Here is a 23,522-nt window from a genome sequence, read left to right as displayed (position 1 = left end):
ATTTGGAATTGCTATTGTGTAATACATTTAAATTCCCCCGTGTATTATTAGAACGTAGATTAAATTATGTGTTTCTAAAAGAAGTACCCATCTCTTTGCATATGAATATTATGTAAAACGATGGTTACACATTTCATTTGCTCACTACAGTGTGACTTGCGGGGGTACAGTTTGTCTCTGAGCATTTAAAAACTGGATACAGGCTAGTGGATCAGATCCAAGAACAAAAGAGCTGAGAGCTGATGAAGTGCTGCTTTTTATTAAGGATAATAAATGTGAATGTATGTTTTGAATATCTTCCTGACTCCTGCATATCAAGGGGCTAGAGGGAGATTACATAGAATTTAGAGTGAGAAATTTTGGTTGTTCACAGTGGGGTTTGTTAGGGGTGGGGGTGGGGAATCCTTCAAGAATGTCTTTTTTTTTTTTTTTAATAGATGTGTTTATTTTTATTTTTCGGTTGTGGTGGGTCTTTGTTGCTACCCATGGGTGCTCTCCAGTTGCGGTGAGCGGGGGCTACTCTCCGTTGCAGCTCGCTGGCTTCTCACTGAGGTGGCTTGTCCTGGTGCTGAGCACAGACTCTAGGCACCGGGGCTTCAGTAGGCTTCAGTAGTTGTCCATGGTCTTAGGTTCCCCGCAGCATGTGGGATCTTCCCGTGTCCACTGCACTGGCAAGCAGACTCTTAACCACTGTGCCACCAGGGAAGCCCCCTTCAGGAAAGAGTTGACCTGTGGGTGTGTGGTGCTTTGTGAGATGGCTGGATGGCATCACTGACTCGATGGATGTGAGTCTCAGTGAACTCCGGGAGTTGGTGATGGACAGGGAGGCCTGCCATGCTTCGATTCATGGGGTTGCAAAGAGTCGGACACGACTGAGCTACTGATCTGATCTGAGAGGCTCTGGGAAACCCGAATGGAGGGGCATGACACTGTGGCCTTCCTTTTATGTCAAGCTCATCGACGGGTGACAAGAAAAATGATCTGCAGCTTTTCCCATCAAAAAGGATCTTTAATGACTTCAAGAAATCTATCCATTTGGTCAGAATTTGGGCATTATTTAATAGAAAGACTGAAAAGGAACTTGGAAAGGAAGTGAGAGCATTCAAAAGGTGGGGGATTCTTCTTCCTCAAGCGGTTTGAGGAGCCATGTCTCTCTTGAATGGCATGTGTTGAATTTAACTCAGCATTTTTGCTGTCTTTGCTGGAGCCGACATCAACATGCAGTGTAAAATTAAGGGTGACATTGATCTTGGACTTCATGGATATATCAGCCACAACCTTTATGACCCACTACAAACAGCTCCTGAATGAAAAAAAAAAAACAAAATTACCTCTATTCAACAAAACATCTCTAAAACTTGTGATCTGTACTTTAATCTGACCAATGAAAAATTCAACTATTTGTTTTTTTTTAAAGTCATATTCTGTGTTTGAGCTTTCTCTTACCTTCTAAAGTTATTTCCTTGATCACATTTCTCTTCATATCTGTGGCTCATTCCAATTCATTAAAAACCAACAAACAAAAGCCTCAAGTGTTCTGTATATTTCCCAAATGTGTCTTTGCCAACCCCCTTTTTTACTTCATTTAAATTTATCTTATTTTCCAACATGACATACAACTCTAAGTGCAGCTGTTTTCATACAGATTTGTGATCTGCCGTTTACCGTAGGATTAAGTTATGTGATTGTTCTTTGACTGTGTCATTGGTTTATTGTACCTTGATGTGCAGGCTTCCCAGGTGGCGCTAGTGGTAAAGAACCCTCCTGCCAATGCAGGAGATGTAAGAGATGTGGGTTCAATCCCTGGGTCTGGAAGATCCCCTGGAGAAGGAAATGGCAACCTAATCCAGTATTCTAGCCCGGAGAATCCCATGGACGGAGGAGCATGGCAGGTTACAGACAGGGTTGCAAAGAGTCAGACACAACTGAAGAAACTTAACACACACACACACACGCATGCACACACACACACACACACCCCTTGATGTACAACCCTGAATTATTCTTCTAGCATTTCATGGGTAATTATTTCAGTTGTTACTGAAATATTATGCCTGAAGTGAACATCCCTTAGCCTCCTGGAATACATATATTATATATGTTGTTGTTGTTCAGTCGCTAAGTCATGTCTGACTCTTTGCAACCCCATGAACTGTAGCACGTCAGGCTTCCCTGTCCTTCATTCCCCAAGTTGGCTCAAACTCATGTCTGTTGAGTCAGTGATGTCGTCCAACCATGTCGTCCTCTGTCACCCACTTCTCCTGCCCTCAATCTTTTCTAGCATCAGGGACTTTTCCAATGAATCAGCTGTTCCCATCAGGTGGCCAAAGTATTGGAGCTTCAGCTTCAGCATCAGTCCTTCCAATGAATATTCAGGATTGATTTCCTTTAGGATTGACTGGTTTGATCTCCTTGCTGTCCAAGGAACTCTCAGGAGTCTTCTCCAGCACCACAGTTCAAAGGATCAATTCTTTGGCACTCAGCCTTCTTTTTGATCCAGCTCTCACATCTGTATATAACTACTGGGAAAAAAAACATAGTTTTGACTATGTGGGCCTTTGTCAGCATAGTGATGTGTCTGCTTTTTAATACACTGTCTAGGTTTCTCAAAGCTTTTCTTCCTAGGAGGAAGAGTCTTTTAATTTCACGGCTGCAGTGATGGTCTGCAGGTGCTGGGCTTGTGGCTCTGAATTCCACCAAGAGGAAGAAGTGGCACTTGGTGATTTCCAGGAAGCTGTCGGGGGTCAGGGTTTGAGCTGAGAAGGGAGGTCTTCCCTGGAGCACGGAGTTGGAAGGCAGCCACATTCAGATGCTTCTGGATCTTGCTCCCACCCTCAAGCGTGTGGAGTCCACCTCAGGGAAGTGGATTACTTCTGGCTTGCTCCACGGCCTCTCCTCAGCAGCCAGAAACATTGCACTGAGTGGGGACCCATTGCCTGTCAATTAGCATCATCTTGAAATAACAAGCTAGGGCTTCCAGTATGTCATCCATCTCCCTTCACTCAGAGATGCTGCCTGAAGGGTCTAAATTCACAACCGTTAATTAATTCCTTCCCAGCGTCCAGAGCACAAGGAGATCAAGCCCTCTCCTCCCGTTTCCCCTCATCGCTGCTGGCAGGGTAACGCCATGCAGGTTTCTTTCTTAGCTTAGCAATGTCTTGTTTGACAAGTGTCTAGATCACCCTCACTTGCTCTTGTTTTCTTGAGCAGAAGAGAGAAAACAAGAGATCAAGGCATTGATGCTTCAGCCCTGTGGAAAAGTGGCAAAGATCACAATAGGTTATATTTAGATCCACAATTTGCCTCAGGAAGATAATTGGCAAATTGGGTTTCCTGGTCAGGCAGTCAGTCCTGTTTCTGTCGGGTCGTGTGCTGTCTCAGACATGTTCAAGGCTTCTATATCTTCAGGCACTTGTAATTAATTAAAAAAATGGGAAGATGCTGTGTGTAAACTGCCTGTAATTTAATGAGATAAGTCAAAAGGGGAAGGAAAGAGGGAATTTCTTGCAGTAATTGGTTGATACATTTTCCACATGGTCTTTCTAATCTGCTATGAACTGATGAGAGTTAGGTTTTCAGATCCTGGAAGTCCATGGCAATGAGTGGTACTGAAGATAAAGAGACAGAATAAGTTTTAGCTGCCCCCAGGGAGACTTGCAGGAGGTCAGCAGCCTCCCAGCCTGCCCTGCTGTGGCCGGGGGAGAGGGTTGGACTTCCCAGAGGAGGTAAGACTTCACCACAGTACACCTCAAATTGTAGTTGAAATTTTTCAGGATTAGATTTTCTGAGAACCCCATTCAGCCAATCCTTCAACAAAGGGAATAAATCCTTTCTATATGGAAACAAGCCAGAAAAGAAATGTCCTCTCAAGTAAGGTCATCTCTGAAAATGAGGAAGAGACTGTAATAGAACAAGGCAGAGAGAAGACCACTCCAGAATTGTACCGGACAAGATGTAGACCAGGACACTAGCAATTCTCCCCAAATAACTAACCATTCCACTCTTCCCACTAACATGAAAGACTATCACTTCTTACTGGCAATCTCTCCTACATCCAAAACCCCTGCCTCCTTATTAAAAGTGACCAAGGTGACTGGTCATTGAGTTGGGTATGCATCCTGATGACGTTCAGTCTTGAACTGGTCTTGCCTCCTTAAACTCTGTGGAATCACCCAGCCCAGGGGCAAATACTGCAAGACAGCCCTCTCAATTCCCCATGACTAAGATATCCCATAGGACTTCCCCGATGGCTCAGCAGTAAAGAATCTGCCTGCAATGCAGGAGACGTGGGTTCAATCCCTGGGTTGGGAAGATCCCCTGGAGGAGGAAATGGCAACCCACTCCGGTATTCTTGCCTGGGAAATCTCATGAAGAGGAGCTTGGTGGGCTACAGTCCAAAAGGTCTCAAAGAGTCAAACATGACTGATTGACTGAGCACCCACGAAGACATCCCATGGGTCTTTGGAAATGAACAAGACCACCCAACCGAGAACAAGAGAAGGCTGTCTGCCCAGAGTTTGCTATGGGACGGAGTCAGCCACCATCACTGGCAGACTCGGTGGGAAGCAGGCTTTGTTGAGAATAAGAAGAGAAAGCTTTGAGGGTGCTCTGATGAGCATCTGGGGAAGCTGGAGGTGGAACAACTAGAAACGTGATTGCGTAGGGGAGCATATTTAGCTTTCTCTGCTTGGTCCTGATTTGGAGGTGGGGGCAAAAGGTAAGGAAGCTGCTAGCTATTAATCAGTTCCTGGATGTTCTGCTTCAGAGTTTGTGGTTTGGCTTCCTGGGCTGGTGGTTGCAGGGTGTGGGTCAGTTCTGCTGTGGTATGTGGTCTGGCCGGCATCCGTCCATCTCTTCAGCTTAGTTCTCTGCTCTGAATCCCCCTTGCTGCCATCAGCTAAATGATCTTGGATGTGGGTTTTCCCTGGAGCCTCCAGTTCTGCCAGCACCTTGATTTGGACCTGTGAGAGCCAGCAGAGAACCCAGCTGAGACCACCCAGACTTCTGACCCACAGGGCTAGAAGATGATCAGTGGGTATTGTTTTAAGCTGCTAGTGTTTAGTTGCTCACTCAAGTCCGACTGTGACCCCATGGACTGTAGTCCACCAGGCTCCTCTGTCCATGGGATTCTCCAGGCAAGAATACTGGAGTGGGTTGCCATTTCCTTCTCCAGGGGATCTTCCCAACCCGGGGATATAACCCAGGTCTCCTGCATTACAAGCAGATTCTTTACCGTCTGAGCCACAAGGGAAGCCCCATTTTAAGCTGCTAAGTTTAAGTTAATTTGTTTGACTGCAGGTGATTCCTGGTGGGTTTTGGTGACTGGACTTTCATTTTTAACTTTGTTTTTCTGTGTTGGGGTATAGTTGATTAACAATACTGTGATAATTTCAAGTGCATAGCGGAGGGACTCAGCCGTACATATGCATGTATCCATTCTCCCCTAAATGCCCCTCCCATCCAGGCTCACACATAACATCGAGCAGAGTTCCCTGTGCTCTTCAGTAGGTCCTTGTTGGTTATCCATTTTAAATATAGCAGTGTGTACAGGGGCTGGTGGCTAGACTTTGACAACTGTGTGAGGGGAATGACAACTCTAAGAATCACACAGTCAGCTGGGTTCAACATCACTGAAGCCTTAATAAAAGAAAATGATACCCTCAGATCAGCCAGCTGTCAACTCGGGGCTCTCTGTGAAAGCTGGAGGCCTCTAGGGAGGATTTAGGGAACCCACAGTCTCCGACAGCCAAGGGCAGGCTGGAGATTCGTGAAGACCTGGCCTGGGGCCAGTCCTCCTCAGGATGATGCCCCTCCTTCCCCCAGAGGCCACCTGGATCACCTCCGGACCAGTGACCAGGATCAGGACCCAGAATCCTGCTGCCCTGCAGACACTGGGATGGAGCCGATTCAGGTCACCATTCAGCCGAGGGTTCTGTTCCTCTTAAGTCTGAATCAGCTACTGCTGCAAAACAGCTGGATTCTGCGTTTTCCTTCTCTAACTTAAAATGTATTCTCAGAGCAGGGAGCAAGCAGCATTTTTTTTTTTTTTTTCTGGTAGAAGCCCACAAAGTACATATTTTCATCTTTGTAGGATATTCGGGCTTGGTTGCCTCACCTCAACTCTACCGCTGCAGCAGCTCCTTCGGTACATAGTGAAGAGGTGTGGCCGCGCACCAAGAAAACTTGATTTACAAAAGCAGGCAGTGGCCAGACTTTTCCCACAGGCTGTGGTTTGTCAACCTCTGTAGCTTATCATTCCGTCTCTCTGGATTTCTGAACTGTCCTTCTATAGGTGTGAAATAGCCACACCTATAGAAGGAGGGTACTGATCTGAGGCAATGCTTCTTAGACTTACACTGAAAGTCTTAGTCACTTATTTCTGTCCGACTCATTGGGACCACCATCAGGCATCTCTGTCCATGGGATTTCCCAGGCAAGAGTACAGGAGTGGGTTGCCATTCCCTCTTCCAGGGGATCTTCCCCACCCAGGGATCGATCCATGTCTCTTGCTTGGCTGCTGCTGCTGCTAAGTCACTTCAGTCATGTCCGACTCTGTGCGACCCCACCAGGCTCCCCCGTCCCTGGGATTCTCCAGGCAAGGACAGTGGAGTGGCTTGCCATTTCCTTCTTCAATGCATGCAAGTGAAAAGTGAAAGTGAAGTCACTCAGTTGTGTCTGGCCCTCAGCAACTCCATGGACTGCAGCCTTCCAGGCTCTTCTGTCCATGGGATTTTCCAGGCAAGAGTACAGGAGTGGGTTGCCATTCCCTCCTCCAGGGGATCTTCTGGACCCAGGGATCGAATCCATGTCTCTTGCATGGCAGGCAGAGACTTAACCAGCATTAGAATCATCTGGAAAGCCAGTGCGAACACAGATGCCTGTACCTGCATGTGGAGACTCTGATTCAGTGAGCCTGGAGGGGCCTGGGGATTTGAATTTTAACCCTCTCCCATGTGAAGCTGCTGTTGCTGGTCCAGGAACCACGCCCTTGAGAGTAAAGTCTGAAGCCATATACTTCTCATCCCTGGCTGCAGAGAGGAGATTCCTTATAAGAACTGATGTCTCTGCTCCAACTGAGACCAGTTAAATTAGAACTGGACCCTGCTTCTGGGCATTTTAGGGTTCCCCCAGGAGATTCTGATGTGTAGGCAGGATTGGGATCCATTGGAGGAAGTGAGTTCCAAAGCCCTGCACCCCGCAACCCCCCACCCCCTAGCCCGTGAGCCCCAGAGCAGCGGCACCAGCATCACCTGGGAGCTTGTTAAAAATGCAGAATCTTAGGCTCCACCTTGACCTACTGAATCAGAACCTGCGTTTTAACAAGATCCTCTGGAAATCGATGTGTACATTAAAATTTGAGAAACACGGCTCTAAAGGAAGCAATGAGTTTCATATTTTCAAGTTCTTTTTCTACTATGCACCAGCAGGCTACTTAACTCACTTTATCTGCAACTTGCCTGTGCTATTTTCCTTCTGCTGCCTGAGCAAATTAACATGAACTTAGAAGCTTGAAACAACACCCCTTTATTGTCTCACAGTAGCCGGACAGATTCAACTGGGTCCTCCTCTGAGGGTGTCACAGACCCAAATCAAGATGTTGGCTGGGCTCTTTCCTGGAGGCTTTGGGGAAGAAACCACTTTTCAGCTGATTTCAGCTGTTGGCAGAATCTGTTCCTGTCATTGCAGGACCAAGGCCCCTGTTTCCTTGTGGATTAATGGCTAGGGGTTGTTCTCAACTTTGAGAGACTATTCTGAGTTTCTTCCTCTTCCATGATAACAACCATGCATCAAATCCTTCTCTTGTTTCCAGTTTCTCTGATTTCCCCTCTGGTGCCAGGTAGAGGGAACTCCCCACTTTAAAGAGCGGGCATGATTAGATTAAGCTCAGCTGCATAATCTCCAATTCTACCCACTCACAGCCATCCGATGAGCAACCTTACAATCCCTTTTGCCATGAGTGTAATATCTCATCAAGGTCATAGTCCTGGGGATTGGGGCTGAAGATCTGGGGGCCACTTAAGGCTTCTTCCTGCCACACAGCCCAGACCACACAGTTTACAAGTAAGGCTTAGAGCAAGATTTTGAATCTAGGTTTATCTGAATCCAAACCTCATAGTGACTATTTTATTAACTTGCCTCTCAGTGGTAAAAATAAATGTGTTATAAAGAACTTTATTGTTATCCACGTGTGTTCACATTTATTGTACTGCTTAGCCTCATTAGAAATTCCTTATGAGGTATTTCTATTTCCTTTCATGGAGGATCCTGGGGATTGGGGGTGTTTAACTATTTGTTCAAGATGTTATAGACAGAAAATAGCAAATTAAGAACCGGAGACCAGCTCTCCTGAGTTCAAATCCCATGCTTTCCCCTTTACATCATCCCAATTTCCTAATTGTTTGTTTAGATCATCCTTGTTCTCTATTTGGGAAATCCATCTGCAGGGATGCTGGATGCAAATATTTGAAGGCTGCAGCAGGCGTGTGCAGAAACATGGGCCCACCTGTTATGTTAATTGGAAGACGAATTCTGCCCAAATGCAGAGAAATACTCTACTCAAGTCTTAAAATTTACTGTCCATAAAGCAGATAGTCAATGAATTTTAAAATGTAATCTAGAGAACAACAAGTTTGTGAAGTGAAACTTTTTATGGAAATTGCCAGTCAATCAAGTAATTATTTTTGAGAAATGACAGGCTTTTGGCAAACAGGGTGGGTTTGTCTCAACTTTGTGATTCGGAATTAGTCCCTCCTCAGAGAAAGCTTAAGAAGAGATCATAGAAACAGCCTCCTACCAGTGACTATCCTTCCGTTTATTTCCTTGTTTCTAATGCAAAAAACCCCCAAACTCCCAACCAAAAAAACATGTGGCCTGAACGAATGTCCCTCCAAGTAGAAAGCGTCAAGATTCTTTTAGAAACCAGAACGATGGCTTCTGGTTAGGGTTTTCCTGGTCTGGCCAAGCAGGTTGCTGACATATGGGATGGTTCTCACCTGATTCCCCAAATAATTTAATCATTTTGCCCCCTTTCCTCTTGGGGCAAAACTTCTAATTACTGAGAAATTATCCTTATACTGACAATCACTTTATGTTTAAAGAATAACCAGGACTTTCCCTGGCGGTCCAGTGTTTAAGACTCTGTGCTTCCACCGCAGGGGACATGGGTTCAATCCCTGGTTGGGGAAACTAAGATTCCATGTGCCACACAGTAAAGCTGAAAAATTAAAATAAAATAAAAAGAATGGCCAATTGTTTATTCAGATGGAAATAGGCTAAAAATTCAATAATATCTTGGGCCTGTTTCCTTGTCATTATTTATAGATGCAAGGAAATCTGTTACAATCTGGGATGCAGTCTAAGGGTTAAATGACAGATTATAAAAAGAATTAGGCCTTGGTCAGGTCAATTCTACTAAAAGCCTTTAGGTCTTGGAGGATCAGTGAAGGCAAGAGAAAGGTTAACCCCAAGGGCTCCTGTTTGGTGAGCAAATACATCAAAGAGAAATTACATTTTTCCTTTGGCCAACTTTTGACATTGCTTTTGACATTATACAGATAATTTGAAGAGATGTGGAATGATAAACACACACAGGTTATAAACAAGGAGCTCTTTCATTGCTTCTGTTTAGTAGGGGGTTTAACCCTTAGTTTTTCATGAGACGGGCTTATTTTAATAGCAAATGTTGGTAGCAGCAATCAACATGCAATCTGTCATTTTCAATGCAGTCTTTCCTAAGAGAATATTTCTAGCATATTTGACAGAAAGCATTATCTGTGTATCATTTCCTCAGTCCACTGTGGTCTCATAAGCAGAAAAACAAGGAGAACGTAAAGAAGGGCTGGAGAAGTTAAGTCCATTATTTTGAACTCTTCATATTGGTTTGAGAGGATCTGGTCTTTTCCAGTCATGTATTCGAGGGAGAAGCAGGTATAAAAAGAATGCTGATGTTGATGGAAAAATAGAAGGTGGGCCATGGTGCTAAGTAACCCATGAGACAAGTAGTGATGCTGATGTCACTATCTCAAAGTGCTTGTATCCATGCCTAGCAATTAACACATGCTAAGCTAATGAAGAGATGGTCCACTCCGTCAATAACAAGATTAAGGTGGATTATTAGTCTAAACTTAATATTCTAGACTTGATCACTGAGGGAAGGTATTTTGTGTCTCCATCACAGTCATTTAAACAAATGCATAGGGACTTCCCTGGTGGTCCAGTGGTTAAGAATGTGCCTGCCAATGCAGGGGACACAGGTTCCATCCTTGATGTAGGAATTAAGATCCCACTTGAGGTGGAGCAACTAAGCCCATGTGCTGTAACTACTGAGTCCTCAGGCCATGACTAGAGAGCCCATGCACCCCAAGGAAAGATCCCGCACGAGGCAACTGAGACCCATCGCAGCCAAATAAATAAATATTTAAAGATCCCCAAGTGCATAAAATGGATCTTCTCCCTAGAATATTTCTAATGAAACTGCTTCTGAGGCTTACAAATTGGGGCTCAGGAATCTGTTGGAAAACAGTTGGGGTATTCATTCATGAAATCGAATGCAAAACCTGTCATATTTATTTGGGCTTTCTTCATAGCAGGGAGAAGTATTAATAAACCAATATCACACTCGTTCTGAATCTAAACTTGATATTCCATGCGGAGGAAAATTCAAGTGAGCTCTACTCTCATAAATCGAAAAAAAAAAAAAAAAAAAAAAAAAAAACCCAAACCAGAAACAAACAAAAAACAGGCCCAGATAGCAGCAGCGGGCTGTGAGCCCTGGCCAGTCGATACAAGAACCAGCTGGTGCCCTCGCTCAGACTTTGCCTTTCTAACCAGATGTTGTTAGGTTTCACCCTCTATCGAGTCAATTGCTTGAGGGGGAAAATGTTCAAATTGCCTTGCATATCACTCATTTCCCTTTCCTATAGATTCTCCCCCTCCCTACCTCTCTTCCGAGGACATCGATTTTTCTTCCTTGGGTTTTAGAGAAAGCTTTGCTCCCCAGGGATCTCCATCTGGCCTGCTGACCGCAGCGTTATTCACACTTTCCAGACAGCTGTGTGTGGCACCTGCCGCTGGGGCTCAGCCTGGCTCCTGCCTCTGGAGGACGACGTCCCAACTTCTGATGGGAGAGACCGGAAACCTTCAGAGGAAAGAGATTTAAGGTCTCTGATCTCAGAGAATGGCTCACAGTGCTTGCTTCATCTATCACTGCACGTCAGATGCCGCCTTCTGTGAGATGGCTTACAGGCTGGGAATGGGCTGGGGGGAACCTGTGCATCTTGAGGTTTCTTGCGGGGCTCAGGGTATGCCCCCCCACCCGCCACGCCACCCACACAGCCAGCTCGTACTTCTGGTCCTGAAGAAAGGAGATTTTGTGAAGAAGGGAGGTTTGATGTCAGTGAGGGTGATTTCTGAAACCTATTGTGAACAGAGCTGCTGGACCTTTACCAGAGCTGGTAAGAGCCCACACTGTTCACGTGTGCTCCTTGCTCTTATTCAGTCGCTCAGTCGTGTCTGACTCTTTGCGACCCCATGGACCGCAGCATGCCAGGCTTCCCTGTCCATCACCAACTCCCAGAGCTTACTCAAACTCAGGTCCATCAAGTCGGTGATGCCATCCAAGCATTCTTGTCCTCTGTCGTCTTGTCTCCTCCTGCCCTCAACCTTTCCCAGCATCAGGGTCTTTTCTAATGAAAAGGTCAGCATCAGGGTCTTTTCATGCGTGCTTACAGGCTCACAAACATCTCCCATGACTCTCACAGTCTTAGGCAGAGGCAGGTGAAGGAGGTATCAATTAAAAAAAATTTTTTTTTTTTTTACTGTGGTAGAAGTCACTTAATACAAAACATAACTATTTTCAATCGTACTTTACTGTACAGTTCAGTGGCCCCAGGTTCTTTCACATGGTCGTGCAACTCTGAGGATCATCCATACAGGATACATATTAACATCAGGTGTCACTGGGATCTCATTTTACAGAAGAGAAAGGAGAGGGTGTGAGAGGTGGGGTGACTCGTGGGGAGTCTGCCCTGTGCTCCAGGGAAACAGGATGCCAGGACACCCCCCACCCCCCACCTCTCCCCGCCTCTACAGTACACCCCCCACCCCTTGCTCTGGAAAATTGCTTCCTGTGGAGAACCATCCTTCCCCACAACTTGGATAGGACAGACTTCCCTGGTGCCTCCGTGGTAAGGAATCCACCTGCCAAGGCAGGAGATGCAAGAGACGAGGGTTTGATCCCTGGGTCAGGAAGATCCCCTGGAGAAGGAAATGGCAACCCACTCCAGTATTCTTGCCTGGAGAATCCCATGGACAGAGGAGCCTGGTGGGCTACGGTCCATGGGGTCATGAAGAGTGGGACAGGACTTAGTGACTAAATAACAACTCCAACGTGTTTTGTTTCCTGTGACCACGTCAGACCATCCAACTTGCCTCATAAGTGGTTAGCTATTTGACTGTTTAAGACAAATTATCTGCTATCTTGACTAGTCAAACTTTCCTCTGACCTGCTTACCCCAGACCCTTGAACTTTGACTTACCCTAAGCCTGAGCCAAATGAGAATGTGGAAAATGCTCCTTAAAGCTGACCTCAGGGGAAAGACTCCTCCTGCTCAAATATCCTGTTATCCACTCCTCACCTCTCTTCTCCACTCCCCTCTCAGTCCCACCCCCAGCCACACCTGGTGCTAGCATTGCTTACTCCTCCCTGCCGCTTGACCTTGGAGAACTTAGTGAAACCCTTCTTCCTACTCCGATGGTCTTTTCGAATACAGTCCCTCTTTGCCTACATCAGGATTTGGGTTTTATCTGATGGGTCACAGGCTAAGATGAACGGTGGCCTCCTGTCATCCAGCCTCAGTCACCCACGTGGTGTGACTGTCACACCGGCCAGGGGTGGGTGTTGAATGGTGGCCCTGAACCCAGATCCCACTTATTCCAGGCTTGGGTCCCATGGGTCACTCTCTGTACTCCTGCAACCCTGCACCCTGCTGGAGTCTCCGGAATAAAGCTCTTTTACAAGAATGGAAGCGCCATCTCAAACATCTGGGTGGGGGCCAGGGCAGGTTTATGCTACTTTGTCCCACTGGTGTTTAACCTTAACCTGAGAACAAGCTGTCTGTGTTCTACCAAAGAGTGAGTTAAAGGGAGGAATGGAACAGGGATGAAGGATGGGAAAATGAGAACTCTTAACAGGGGTTGATGTTCTGGGATAAATGCCAGGGATATGAGACATTCTTATTTGCTTGCTTAGTCGCTCAGTTGTGTCTGACTCTTTTGTGATACCATGGACTGTAGCCCACCAGGCTCTTCTGTTCATGAAATTTTCCAGGCAAGAATATGGAATGGGTTGCCATTTCCTACTCCAGGGAATCTTCCTGACCCAGGGATCGAACCCTCATCTCTAGGATCTTCTGCATTGCAGGCGGGTTCTTTACCACTAACACCACCTGGGAAGCCTCATTCTTATTTGTAGGTGGGTTACAAAATTTCCAAAGAAATTCCATTTTTTGGAATGGAAGAACCACAGATGTGCCAACAGGCTCTTTAGAGATGCTAGAGCTACAAAGATGGATGGGTCAACCAGTCTTGCCCATCTGGTCTCATGGAAGATTCAGATTCATTATCAACACTGGAGAAGCAGGTTCCAGGTTACCTGCACAGCGGTCCATGGTAACTTTAGTGCTTGGGTAGTGGTCTCAGTAATGGTGTAATTTGTTGGCCCATGTCATATATTTTTCTTTTCTGCAATACCAAGAATAGAGGAAAAGGCCTTTATGTAGAAATTCTGAGCTTCATTTTATGTTGCTTTGTCCTGATGATAATCTATGAACTCTGCAGCCGATATTTCTGTAGCTTGTTGGTCACCACATACCGTATATTCTCAAGCTTACCCTGGAGAAACCTTCTCAATGAGCCACCTGCAACATTACCGGCTTTTGTGGCTGGATTCCTTAAAATCCAATATGTTCTGAAGGATGTGATCAATAAGCAGATGGCTCAAACCTGTACCCGGGCCAAGAAACGAGGCATCTAATTAGCAGTTCGCCCAGGGTGTGAGGCAACTGCAGAGAGGCATGGGGACCCTGCCTGGGCTGGGAGGCTCCTGGCTAGGACACTCAAGGCTGGCAGTGTGACATGTCAGTACGAGGTGGCTGTTGGAAGTGAGAACACAGCCAGGACCTTCCGGCTGTGCTCATTAGGGCTTCGCAGAACTCCCAATTATCTCTTGACCTGGCCCAGAGCAAGGGCCCCTTTTCACTGCCCTGCAAAAGGAGTCAGTAGATCGGAAAGGACATGGGATTTGAAGTTCTCCACTGGGGCTTCCCTGGTGGCTCAGATGGTAAGGAATCTGCCTGCAGTGTGGGAGAATCAGGTTTGATCCTTGGGTCGGAAAGATCCCATGGAGAAGGAAATGGCAACCCACTCCAGTATTCTTGCCTGGAGAATCCCAGGGACAGAGGAGCCTGACACTGGGCTGCAGTCCATGGGGTCTCAAAGAGTTGTACATGGCTGATGGATGGACACTTTCACTTTCATGGGTTTGGCTCTGCAGTTGAGCTGGTAGAACACAGAGATGCAGTGTTCGCTGGGATGAGAGTGTGGAGGAGCAAAGGTAGGCTCTGGAGCAGGATGGTTTGGAGCCCTGCACGGGACTCAGGTAGAGATAACTTGTGAGAAGAGCCCAAGGAAGTCCTGGGGATGTTTCAGGGAGTCTGTGGGTCCCACCCGAGGCAGCAGGAGAGCCCAGTCTCCTTCCTGACCCTTGACTCTTGGCCCAGACAGGAGCAGAAGGAGGCCTTTCTCCCCTCCGTGCCTGGCGGGGGTTGGGGGATGGGGTGGCAGGCTGCTGTGGAGGGTCCCTGGAACCAGAGGAGAGAGCTGAGTTCTCTGTGGTACCACCCCTAGGGCCGCCAGCCTAGTGCTGCTTAGCCTTGTTGTTGCCCTTTCTGTGTTCCCCAGGGTAGGGGTCTTCCTTGCTGTTCCCAAAATGAAAGGCAGACGCTGATAAAGAAGAAGAGTCTGATACACCCCAAGACAGCTGTCCTGATGCTCCTGGGACCCATGAAGACCCAGGAGGTCCAGCCTGTGCCTGTGGCAAGTGACTTGTTTCTCAAGTCCTTTGACGTAGCCTTGTGAATCAGGATGAGCGCCTTGACAACAAGCAAACGCGCTAATTCAGGCGATGGTGATGAGACGCCCTCATACAGCTTTTGGAGACTGTGCTGAAGAAAGATGAATGACAACTCTTCCTGGTATTTCTGGCAGCTATTTTTTACCAAACTGTGTCCCAAGAATTCTGTGGAATATACTTTGCTTCCTGTGCGAATAACCAAAAAAATCATTAAAAAAATCATTTCCACCTCATTAGTGGGACCTTCATTTTATTGGCAAAGTTTTTCAGAAAGCTTTTAAAATGTGTTTAAACCATTTAAATCTGTCAGTCTAGTCCTGAATCTGTCATTCTCTAATGACATCTCCAATTGAGTTATTTTGATAGTTATATACGGTATTGTTTAGACTGTTAATAGCCACATGTAAAGCCATAACACAAATAAATAATCAATGCTTCTTTAAAAAAAAACAAAACCCTCTAACGTTCAAATGGGACTTGAATATTTACTCAGCACAGTACAGGAAGATTTTAAATTTTGAATGAGTGACACATAGTATGGGGGAAAAGAGTAGACTATTCAATTTAAACCAGATATACTGGTCAAATGCAGAAAGCAAGCAGACGTGGAAGCATAATTTAAGTGTGGCTTTGGAACTGTTTTGCTATTTCAATTTGGCTCCTAGGTTTTGGGATAAGATGGTGTACGGCATATGAAAAATGAGAAAAATGTTTCATTTTGATAAAATGCATATAACAAAATTTACCATTTTAATAATTTCAAGTGTACAGTTTAGTAGTGTCACGTGCATTCACATTGTTGTGCAACCAATCGCACATTATTATGCAAAACTGAAACTATATCCACTGAATGGCAAGTCCCCTTTCCCCAGCCCCTGGCAACCATCATTCTACTGTTACTATGAATTTTACTACTCTTGATACCTCTTATAAATGGAATCAGTATTTGTCTTTACGTGGCAGGCTTATTTCAGTTAGTATAATGTCCTCAAGGTTCATCCATGCAGAATTTCCTTACTTTTTAAGTAAGCTCTCTCTTGTCTTCTTATAAGGACACCAGTCATACTGGATTAAGGGCCCACCCTACTCTGGAATGACCTCACCATAACCTAACTCCTTGCATCTGTAAAGACCCTGTTCCCAAAAGGTTGCATCCGCAGGGACCAGGAGCTAGAATTCCAACACATCTTTTTTTTTGGCGGGGGTGGTGGGGTGGGTGGCGGGGTGACACAATCAGTCCGTAACAAGGGAGAGATGGGGCCACGTGAGTGGGGTTCTCATCTTCACCTGAATTTCAACTAGGGCTGCCTTACTTTGCCAGCTTAATACCTGGGGATCCTTCGAAGGACTATGAGGAAGGGTGCCATTGGTGGCAGCGTACTGAAAAGCGCCTGAGTGTGGTGCGTGCCACTTCCTACAGAGAGACAAACACATCATTCAGCTGGCCTAGAAATGGCTTTATTCTTAAGGCTTTAGAGTCCAGTTTCTCTTCTGCGTGCCCCATCCTATTCGGCATGAGCTGGGCACAGACGGCCAGTCCCCACTGATGGCTGTTGTTGTTGACCCACCACTGAGATTAGAGTGAATAGCCTCAGTCTGGCCATTCTCTCCATCCTCCTTCCGAGTCCCCTGAATCACCATATGTGTGATGCATGGGTGGTCTGGCCCCTGGGGGTCCCTGCGTCAAGCATTCTGTCCCTGACACTTTCTGATATCCCCAGAACCCACAGCGTCCCTTAATTAGAGGCAGTGGGTGGCATGATGGCAGGATTAGTGTCAGCGCCTGGCCTCCCTCAGGACCAGGGGATGCTGTGGTCCACGTTTTCCCATCTGCATAACCAGCCTGTTTATAAGTTGATGAAAAATCTCAAAGCAGGGTGGGGCATGTTATCTTCTGGCTTACTGTCCACACTGCTGGCTTCAGGAAGAGGCTGGCCCTGAGTTCCATGGGGGTCATGTAGCTGTTTCCCTTCACTGCAAATGGAGGGTGCTATAGCTTTAAGTGCATTGCTATTCTGCTCTCGCTGCAGAATGAACAACAATGATGTTCTGCTGAGCATCAAACATTGTAGGAAAGGCTCAGCCGTTTTGGACGAAGAGGCTGTATCACTCAAGCAATGAGCCAAGAGGAGAAACACGGTGTTTGCATGCGGCGCTATCACAGACCCGTGCCCTGGCCGCCTGAGTTCCTTTTCTGCTCTGTTGTGAATTTGGAAGGTACAGAGTGTTCGTTCAGCCTTACAAGCACTAACGTGAAAGGAACATTCTGGCTTAGGGACTCAGCTGAAATGAATACCAGGGACAGTGCTTTTGCCAACTAATTATCGACAGAATATTCAGAATTTGCAAAATGCCAGCTCCTTGGCGGCCCCACCTCCAAGCCCCGCGCCTACCCTCCCCGCAAGCCTACACACAAGAAAAGGGTTTAGAAATGATCATCAACTCGGAGTAAATTCTTTTACAAATCCAATATTTATTTTCTTATGTACAAAAAGGAAACTCCAAGTGAACATAAAAATGAAATAAAATCCTTTTGGCCGCACTGACTTTAATTGTCCATTATCTTGTCACAATTAATCATAGAAACGCTGTATGGACTGTCACCACCGCGTCACATATGTTACACAGAGGGAATGTGATATTTGGCTAGTTTAAGAATGTTAAATAGAGAGAAACAGAAAGAGGTCACACAGAACCTGGGGACTGGGGTGGTGGTCAAAGGATTCTGAGATCATCACTCTATTGAAGTCATCTAAACAGCAAATCTCCAATCACAAATAGTCTAGTCACAGGCCCCGGTGCACCTCCACTTGGCTGACACAACGTGAGAGAACCAAGGTTCCATCAGAGGACGTGGAGCGCTGATGTGTGAAACAAATACAGCTCAGCTGTCAGATACCTAAACTGTGAGCTGAGAGTGAGATTTTGGACAGCACCATTATTTCTACAGGAGAATCTGGTAGCAAGGACATCATTAAAAAAAAAAATTTTTTTTTACTTGGCTCCATCAGGTCTTAGTTGCAATGCACAAGCATGTGTCAATTCCCAGGGATCAAACCCACGTCCCCTGCATTGCAAGCCGGATTCTTAACCATCGGACCACCAAGGAAGTTTCAGCAAGGCCATCATTTTGAATTGAACACGGCAATGGTGTGTTGCGGCCAACTTATAATGTCTTTGCTGATTTATGGCCAAAGGGACCAACCTTGGGTAAGAGATGAAGCCAAGGATAACATCACACATGTGAAGATTTTTAAATTAAGCAGAATCATGTAGTTTTACTTTTTTTTTTTTTTTTTTGGCTAAACTGTGATTAAAGGGCTTTTAAAGAAACTCAACATCCTCATGTAACCATGCTCCCCCTGAGTGATCTATGTACAGCTTTGTTTTAAATCAGTCAGCTCTTCAGGCCAATTCTTTGCTTGATACCTGTACACAGAGTTCTCTTGGGAGCAGGCCACAGTTCCACTGAGTGACCGGGGACAGACACTGACTTGTTCTGATCTCTAAATAGCTTGTGCAGATTTTAAAAAATAACATGAGAAAAAGAACAGACTTTTTAAAGTTCAGAATCTGTAGTTTGTAAAACTACTATCATTTTAGCATGAGCTCGGTGCTGACCTTTGCAGATCAATCATAAATAATAAATTCTCCCAGGAAAAGTATTTCTAGAAGAAGTGGGAAAAACACAAACACCATAAATATCAGCTACTTTGGGCTAAGCACTCTTTCAGGGGGTGGTGATAATGCATAGGAGTATACATGAATATATACCTTAGTTTACATAGACAATGTGGAATTTTGAATGATCTACATCTGGCATTAGTATAGTGTCTAATATTATGGATACTGTCATCATGCTGATTCTCCTGAATTTGTGGCAATAACTCATCACAAATACAGCTTTGATGGACCCAATTTTATGCCTTCCTATGGCAGGATCCAGAAATTAGTTCTAAAAAATCTTGTTACAAGTCGGACTTAAATTATACATCAACCACAGATCGCTCACTGGACAATGAAAGCACACATCAGAAGTCAGTTTTGGCCAGTGGACTTTCATCCACGCTGGCTTCCACCTAAATGTCCAGAAGGTCATCTCCGCTTTCATCACTCTCCACGGTCAGCTGCCGGGTCCACCACTTCTTAACCTCAGAGCCACAGGAAGCGGTGTCCGTCATGGGGTTCATTTTGCACACGACAGATTTCATTGTGGTCCGCCCTCCAAACCGTAAGTTGACCGAAGACACTGAGTGGCTTATTGGTTTTGGTGCTGTGGAATCAATAAAAGCCCCATGAGCACCATGGTGTGGTTCCCCATCCCCTTGCCCCCAACCCTGGCCCCATCGTGAGCTATTCTTGAAACACCCTGATGGTCCCATCAGTCATGCCTTCCATGAGCAAGTCCCATCCATAGATGTCATGTATGAAACCTTTCCAAGCACTGGATTCTGCGTATTCATAATGGGGGCTTCCCAGGCGGTGCTAGCGGTAGAGAACCCATCTGCCATGCAGGAGACATAAGAGATGTGGGTTCCATCCTTGGGTGGGGAAGATCCCCTGGAGGAGGGCATGGCAACCCACTCCAGTATTCTTGCCTGGAGAATCCCAAGGACAGAGGAGCCTGGCAGGCTACAGTCCATGGGGTCGCAAAGAGTCAGATGTGATTTAACAACTAAACAACAACAACAGGAGGAAAGACTTCCCTCTCTGCTGTTAAGCAGCATTGGACAAATGTAAGAAGCCCCCACGTCCCTGTGGGCTCAGTTATCCACAGAGAAAACACTGAACTGGGATGATCACTGCTCTCCCTCCCACTCTGAGTGCCCCGAATGGGATTACCCTGGTTTTCCATGCCACTCTAGAAGAAAACTCCCTCACTGAATCAGTAAAACGTGGAAAATAATAGGGTTGTGAGGATCAAATGAAGGAGCAGATGGGAGGCAGTTAGGATAGCAATTGGCGTACAGTAAGTACTGAAACATATTCTACTGCACTAAATAGGTTTTGTTGCTCCTTCTTTGAGAACCCTATGTCATTTTCTGAGTGACATGGACCCACCTACGCCCTCTTAGAGTAAACGAATGTTACCGAAGTTAGGGGATGTCTGGAATGTGCACTGGAAGCCTGTGGTGATAATCTCTTGATTTTTCTGTGTTGTGGTTATAATATCTTTGTTAATAGGGGCTGCTGAGACTTCCTTGGTGGTCCAGTGGTTAAGAATCTGCTTTCCAATGCAGGAGATGAGGGTTCGATCCCTGGCCTGAGAGATAAGATCCCACAGGCCACAGGGCAACTAAGCCCACGTGCCACAACTAGAGAAGTTTATGCACTGCAAGGAAGACCCATCTCAGCTTAATAAATAAAGAAATAAAACTATTTTTTTTTTTTAAAAATAGGAGCTGCCTTCTCTATTAGCTGAAAACAAGGGCTAACATTGTTCTACTTAGAGAAGCCATTTTGAGGAAAATGTTTCTGATGAGGGAAGTACATTTTTCATCATTTCACTGTCTATATATTCTTTTTTGTTGTTTTTGGCCGCACTGCATGACTTTCTGGGATCTTACTTTCAAACTAGGGATCGAACCCAGGCCCCCTACAATGAAACTTGAAATCCTAGCCACTGGACCACCAGGGAAGTCGCTATAAATAACTTTAGATGCGGACCTGAATTTTGAAATTCAAGACCCCAAACACACAATCAGCACTGATACCCTTCAGACCCTGATGCTGGGAAAGACTGAGGGCATGAGGAAAAGGGGATGACACAGGATGAGATGGTTGGATGGCATCACTGACTCAATGGACATGAGTTTGAACAAACTCCAGGAGACGGTGAAGGACAGGGAAGCCTGGCATGCTGCAGTCCATGGGGTCGCAAAGAGTCAGACACGACTGAGTGACTGAACAATAACCTTTCAGATGAGCCAATTGCTGGAGAAAGGACTTGCTATACGTACCGGAGGGCAGGCGCCACTGCCCGAACTTCCTCTGGGGCTTCCCAGCCTCTGTTGCGTCCTGGCGACCCCCTCCCCGGTCCGAGAGGGTGGGGCTCAGGAGCTGCTGCTGGCTGCTCGACTGTAGGGATGGGGGTGGGCGGAGAGTCAGGCGGTTATCGCTCACCACGTGGTCTCCTCCACCCTCCTCTGTGCGCTGGCTTGGCCCCTCATTTCGGTTTAAGAAACGAAGAAAGCCCCATGGGAAAGTCAAGTGGGAAAAAACAGTATGGACCCATCGTGTCCACCAGGAGGACTGGAAGGGTGAACGGGCAAAAGAGTCAAGGAAAATTTGACAAAGTCACTACTGCACATGGTGAGGGTGAAAAGCTGACTTTCCAGGTGGCCCCTTTTGTTGGGCGTCCTTCCTGGATTCCTCCACGTTCACAGCCCCATACCGCTCACTCCTGGGGGCGCTGCCATGCACCAGGACAGCAGGGAAGGGCTTCCAGGAAGAATTGGGGGCAGCAGGGATGGCCTGCTTTGGGGCAGCCCATGCTTGCCAACCTGGGGGTCAGCGCCTAGAGTTTCCAGATGAATCCTCAGCAGACGAAGCTCTGGGATGAGCCCCAGAGGAGAACGAGACTTCCATCAACTAAGACTGAGGTCAAGGAGAAGTGCTCGGATCTCCTCCATGCATCTCACCCAGTCTCTGCTTTACCAGCATCTTTTCCTTCCCTATCAGTACTGTGGTCCTCACCTCTCCTCTGAGTTCCCTCTTGAGTTTTTTAACCCCAAACCAGAGTGCTTGGCCAGCATCACCTCCCTGCTTTGCCAGCCCCACACTGCTGGCCACCCTCGAGGCAGACAGGTGGCAGGGCCATTGTAGATGCCCCTCGTTGTCCCCTGTGTTGACTGTCCTAGCCCAAGTCTCAGTAACCCATGATGCCTACTGGCTGGGGGTCGGGGGGAGCCAATGACATGTGAATCCACCCAAAACAGGGCTGTGGCACAAGAGGCCCCTCGGCAGGTCCTGCTCAGCCACGGAGCCCCAGGCTTCAGTGTCTGTCGCTGGCCCTGACTGTGTCACTACACATCAGGATGCTGGACCAGCTCCACTTGATTCACATCGAAAGCCTCACAAGGCCCGGGCCTCCTGCCAGCTGCTTCTCACTCACACGCTCTCCAGGAGGCTGGTGACGCTGAGCTGTTTTATGGATGTGCAGATGGAGGCTGGAAATGAAGCTAGGCTGAGCCCCAGTACACAGAAGGTCCTTAAGCTAAGCCTCCCTGATTTCCATATGCTCTTCTGATGCCCAAGAAAAGGAGGACTAATCCTCGATGAGTCTGTTTAAGGAGGCTGAAGGCCAACTGCAAACCTCTTGCTCACTTGACTGCAAGTTTCTAGGACTTGGTGAGGAGGAGAAAACATTGAGGGCAGATCTAGGCAAACCATAGTCTCCTAAGTCACGGGCCGTGGCTGGACTCAAACCCTTAGAGACGTGATATTAACTCTTTAGACAAATATCAACAGGATTATTAAATTTAGGGCGCTCCTGTTTTGTTTTTTTTTTTGTATCCATACAAATCAGAATCCTTGGAAATAAGTTCCACAAATTCAGGGATGACAAGGACATAAACATAAACTGGATCAACATGTTGCAGTTGTTGTTGCTGTTTTTTTTTTTTTTTAATCAACTTAACTTCCTATTAGAAATAGCACCACTTGTGTGAAATGACTATGTGAACGGCACCAGCTCCTGTTTTGTGAACATCCGTGGGTGACAGACACCCCCTGCCCATACCTCGGGTTGCACACTGTTGTCCTGACTGTTGGTCTTCAGGTCTTCACTGGGCTGCGTGGTCTCAATGCTGGGTGGGTTGAGGATCCGCTTCAACTCCTGCTGTTGGCTCTGCTTCAGGCTGATGATGATGCTACAGGACTGCTGCTGTTTCTATGGAGACAGGATCCTTCTTTCAGGACTGGGAAAGTCAGCCCAACATCCCCTGCCCCCAGCATTCAAGTTGCTCTCTCCTCTCTCCAAAGGACCTGCCTGCAGGGTGACCACTTGAAAGAAAAATAGAAAGAAAGAAAGAAGGAAAGAAAGAAAGGGAAGTCGCTCAGTCGTGTCCGACTCTTTGAGACCCCATGGGCTGTAGCCTACCTACCAGGCTCCTCCGTCCGTGGCATTTTCCAGGCAAGAGTACTGCAGTGGGTTGCCATTTCCTTCTCCAGGGGATCTTCCGGACCCACAGATCGAACCCGGGTCTCCCGCATTGCAGGCAGACGCTTTACCATCTGAGCCACCAGGGAAGCCTGGTGACCACTTAAGAGCTTCCAAATAAGGGGTTTTCCCTGATGGGTATCAGACAGCTTTAGAGGAGGGCTTGGAGTGTTCATTTGCATAACAATCCTTATGTTCACTGATACTACCATGTAAGTTTTATTTTAAACA

General features: G+C 46.5%; 1 protein-coding gene and 1 long non-coding RNA gene across 7 annotated transcripts in view; both read right to left on the bottom strand.

Moving 5' to 3' along the window:
• Window positions 1-988: 988 nt before the first annotated feature.
• On the bottom strand, window positions 989-11,096 carry LOC123328897. Its single transcript, XR_006543898.2, has 2 exons — window positions 10,940-11,096; window positions 989-1,303 (listed from the first exon to the last, which is right to left on the bottom strand). It is a non-coding gene; the product is annotated as an uncharacterized LOC123328897 (long non-coding RNA).
• A 6,487-nt stretch (window positions 11,097-17,583) lies between these two features.
• NALCN (sodium leak channel, non-selective) overlaps window positions 17,584-23,522 on the bottom strand; it is a 303,051-nt gene continuing 297,112 nt past the window's right edge. For 5 of the 6 annotated variants that reach the window (XM_045162542.1, XM_045162541.1, XM_045162544.1 and 2 more), the window contains 3 exons: window positions 22,872-23,021; window positions 21,091-21,208; window positions 17,584-19,403 (listed from right to left, as the gene is read on the bottom strand). In XM_045162542.1, the coding sequence (XP_045018477.1) occupies window positions 19,210-19,403; window positions 21,091-21,208; window positions 22,872-23,021 (462 nt within the window). In that variant the 3' untranslated portion in view covers window positions 17,584-19,209. Of the gene's footprint in view, window positions 19,404-21,090; window positions 21,209-22,871; window positions 23,022-23,522 lie in introns of those variants that run through there. The other variant, XR_006639887.1, reaches the window with a different exon arrangement.

Source organism: Bubalus bubalis, chromosome 13, assembly GCF_019923935.1.
Source record: "Bubalus bubalis isolate 160015118507 breed Murrah chromosome 13, NDDB_SH_1, whole genome shotgun sequence".
Taxonomy (NCBI): Eukaryota; Metazoa; Chordata; class Mammalia; order Artiodactyla; family Bovidae; genus Bubalus; species Bubalus bubalis.
This window is presented reverse-complemented; position numbering and strand designations above follow the sequence as displayed.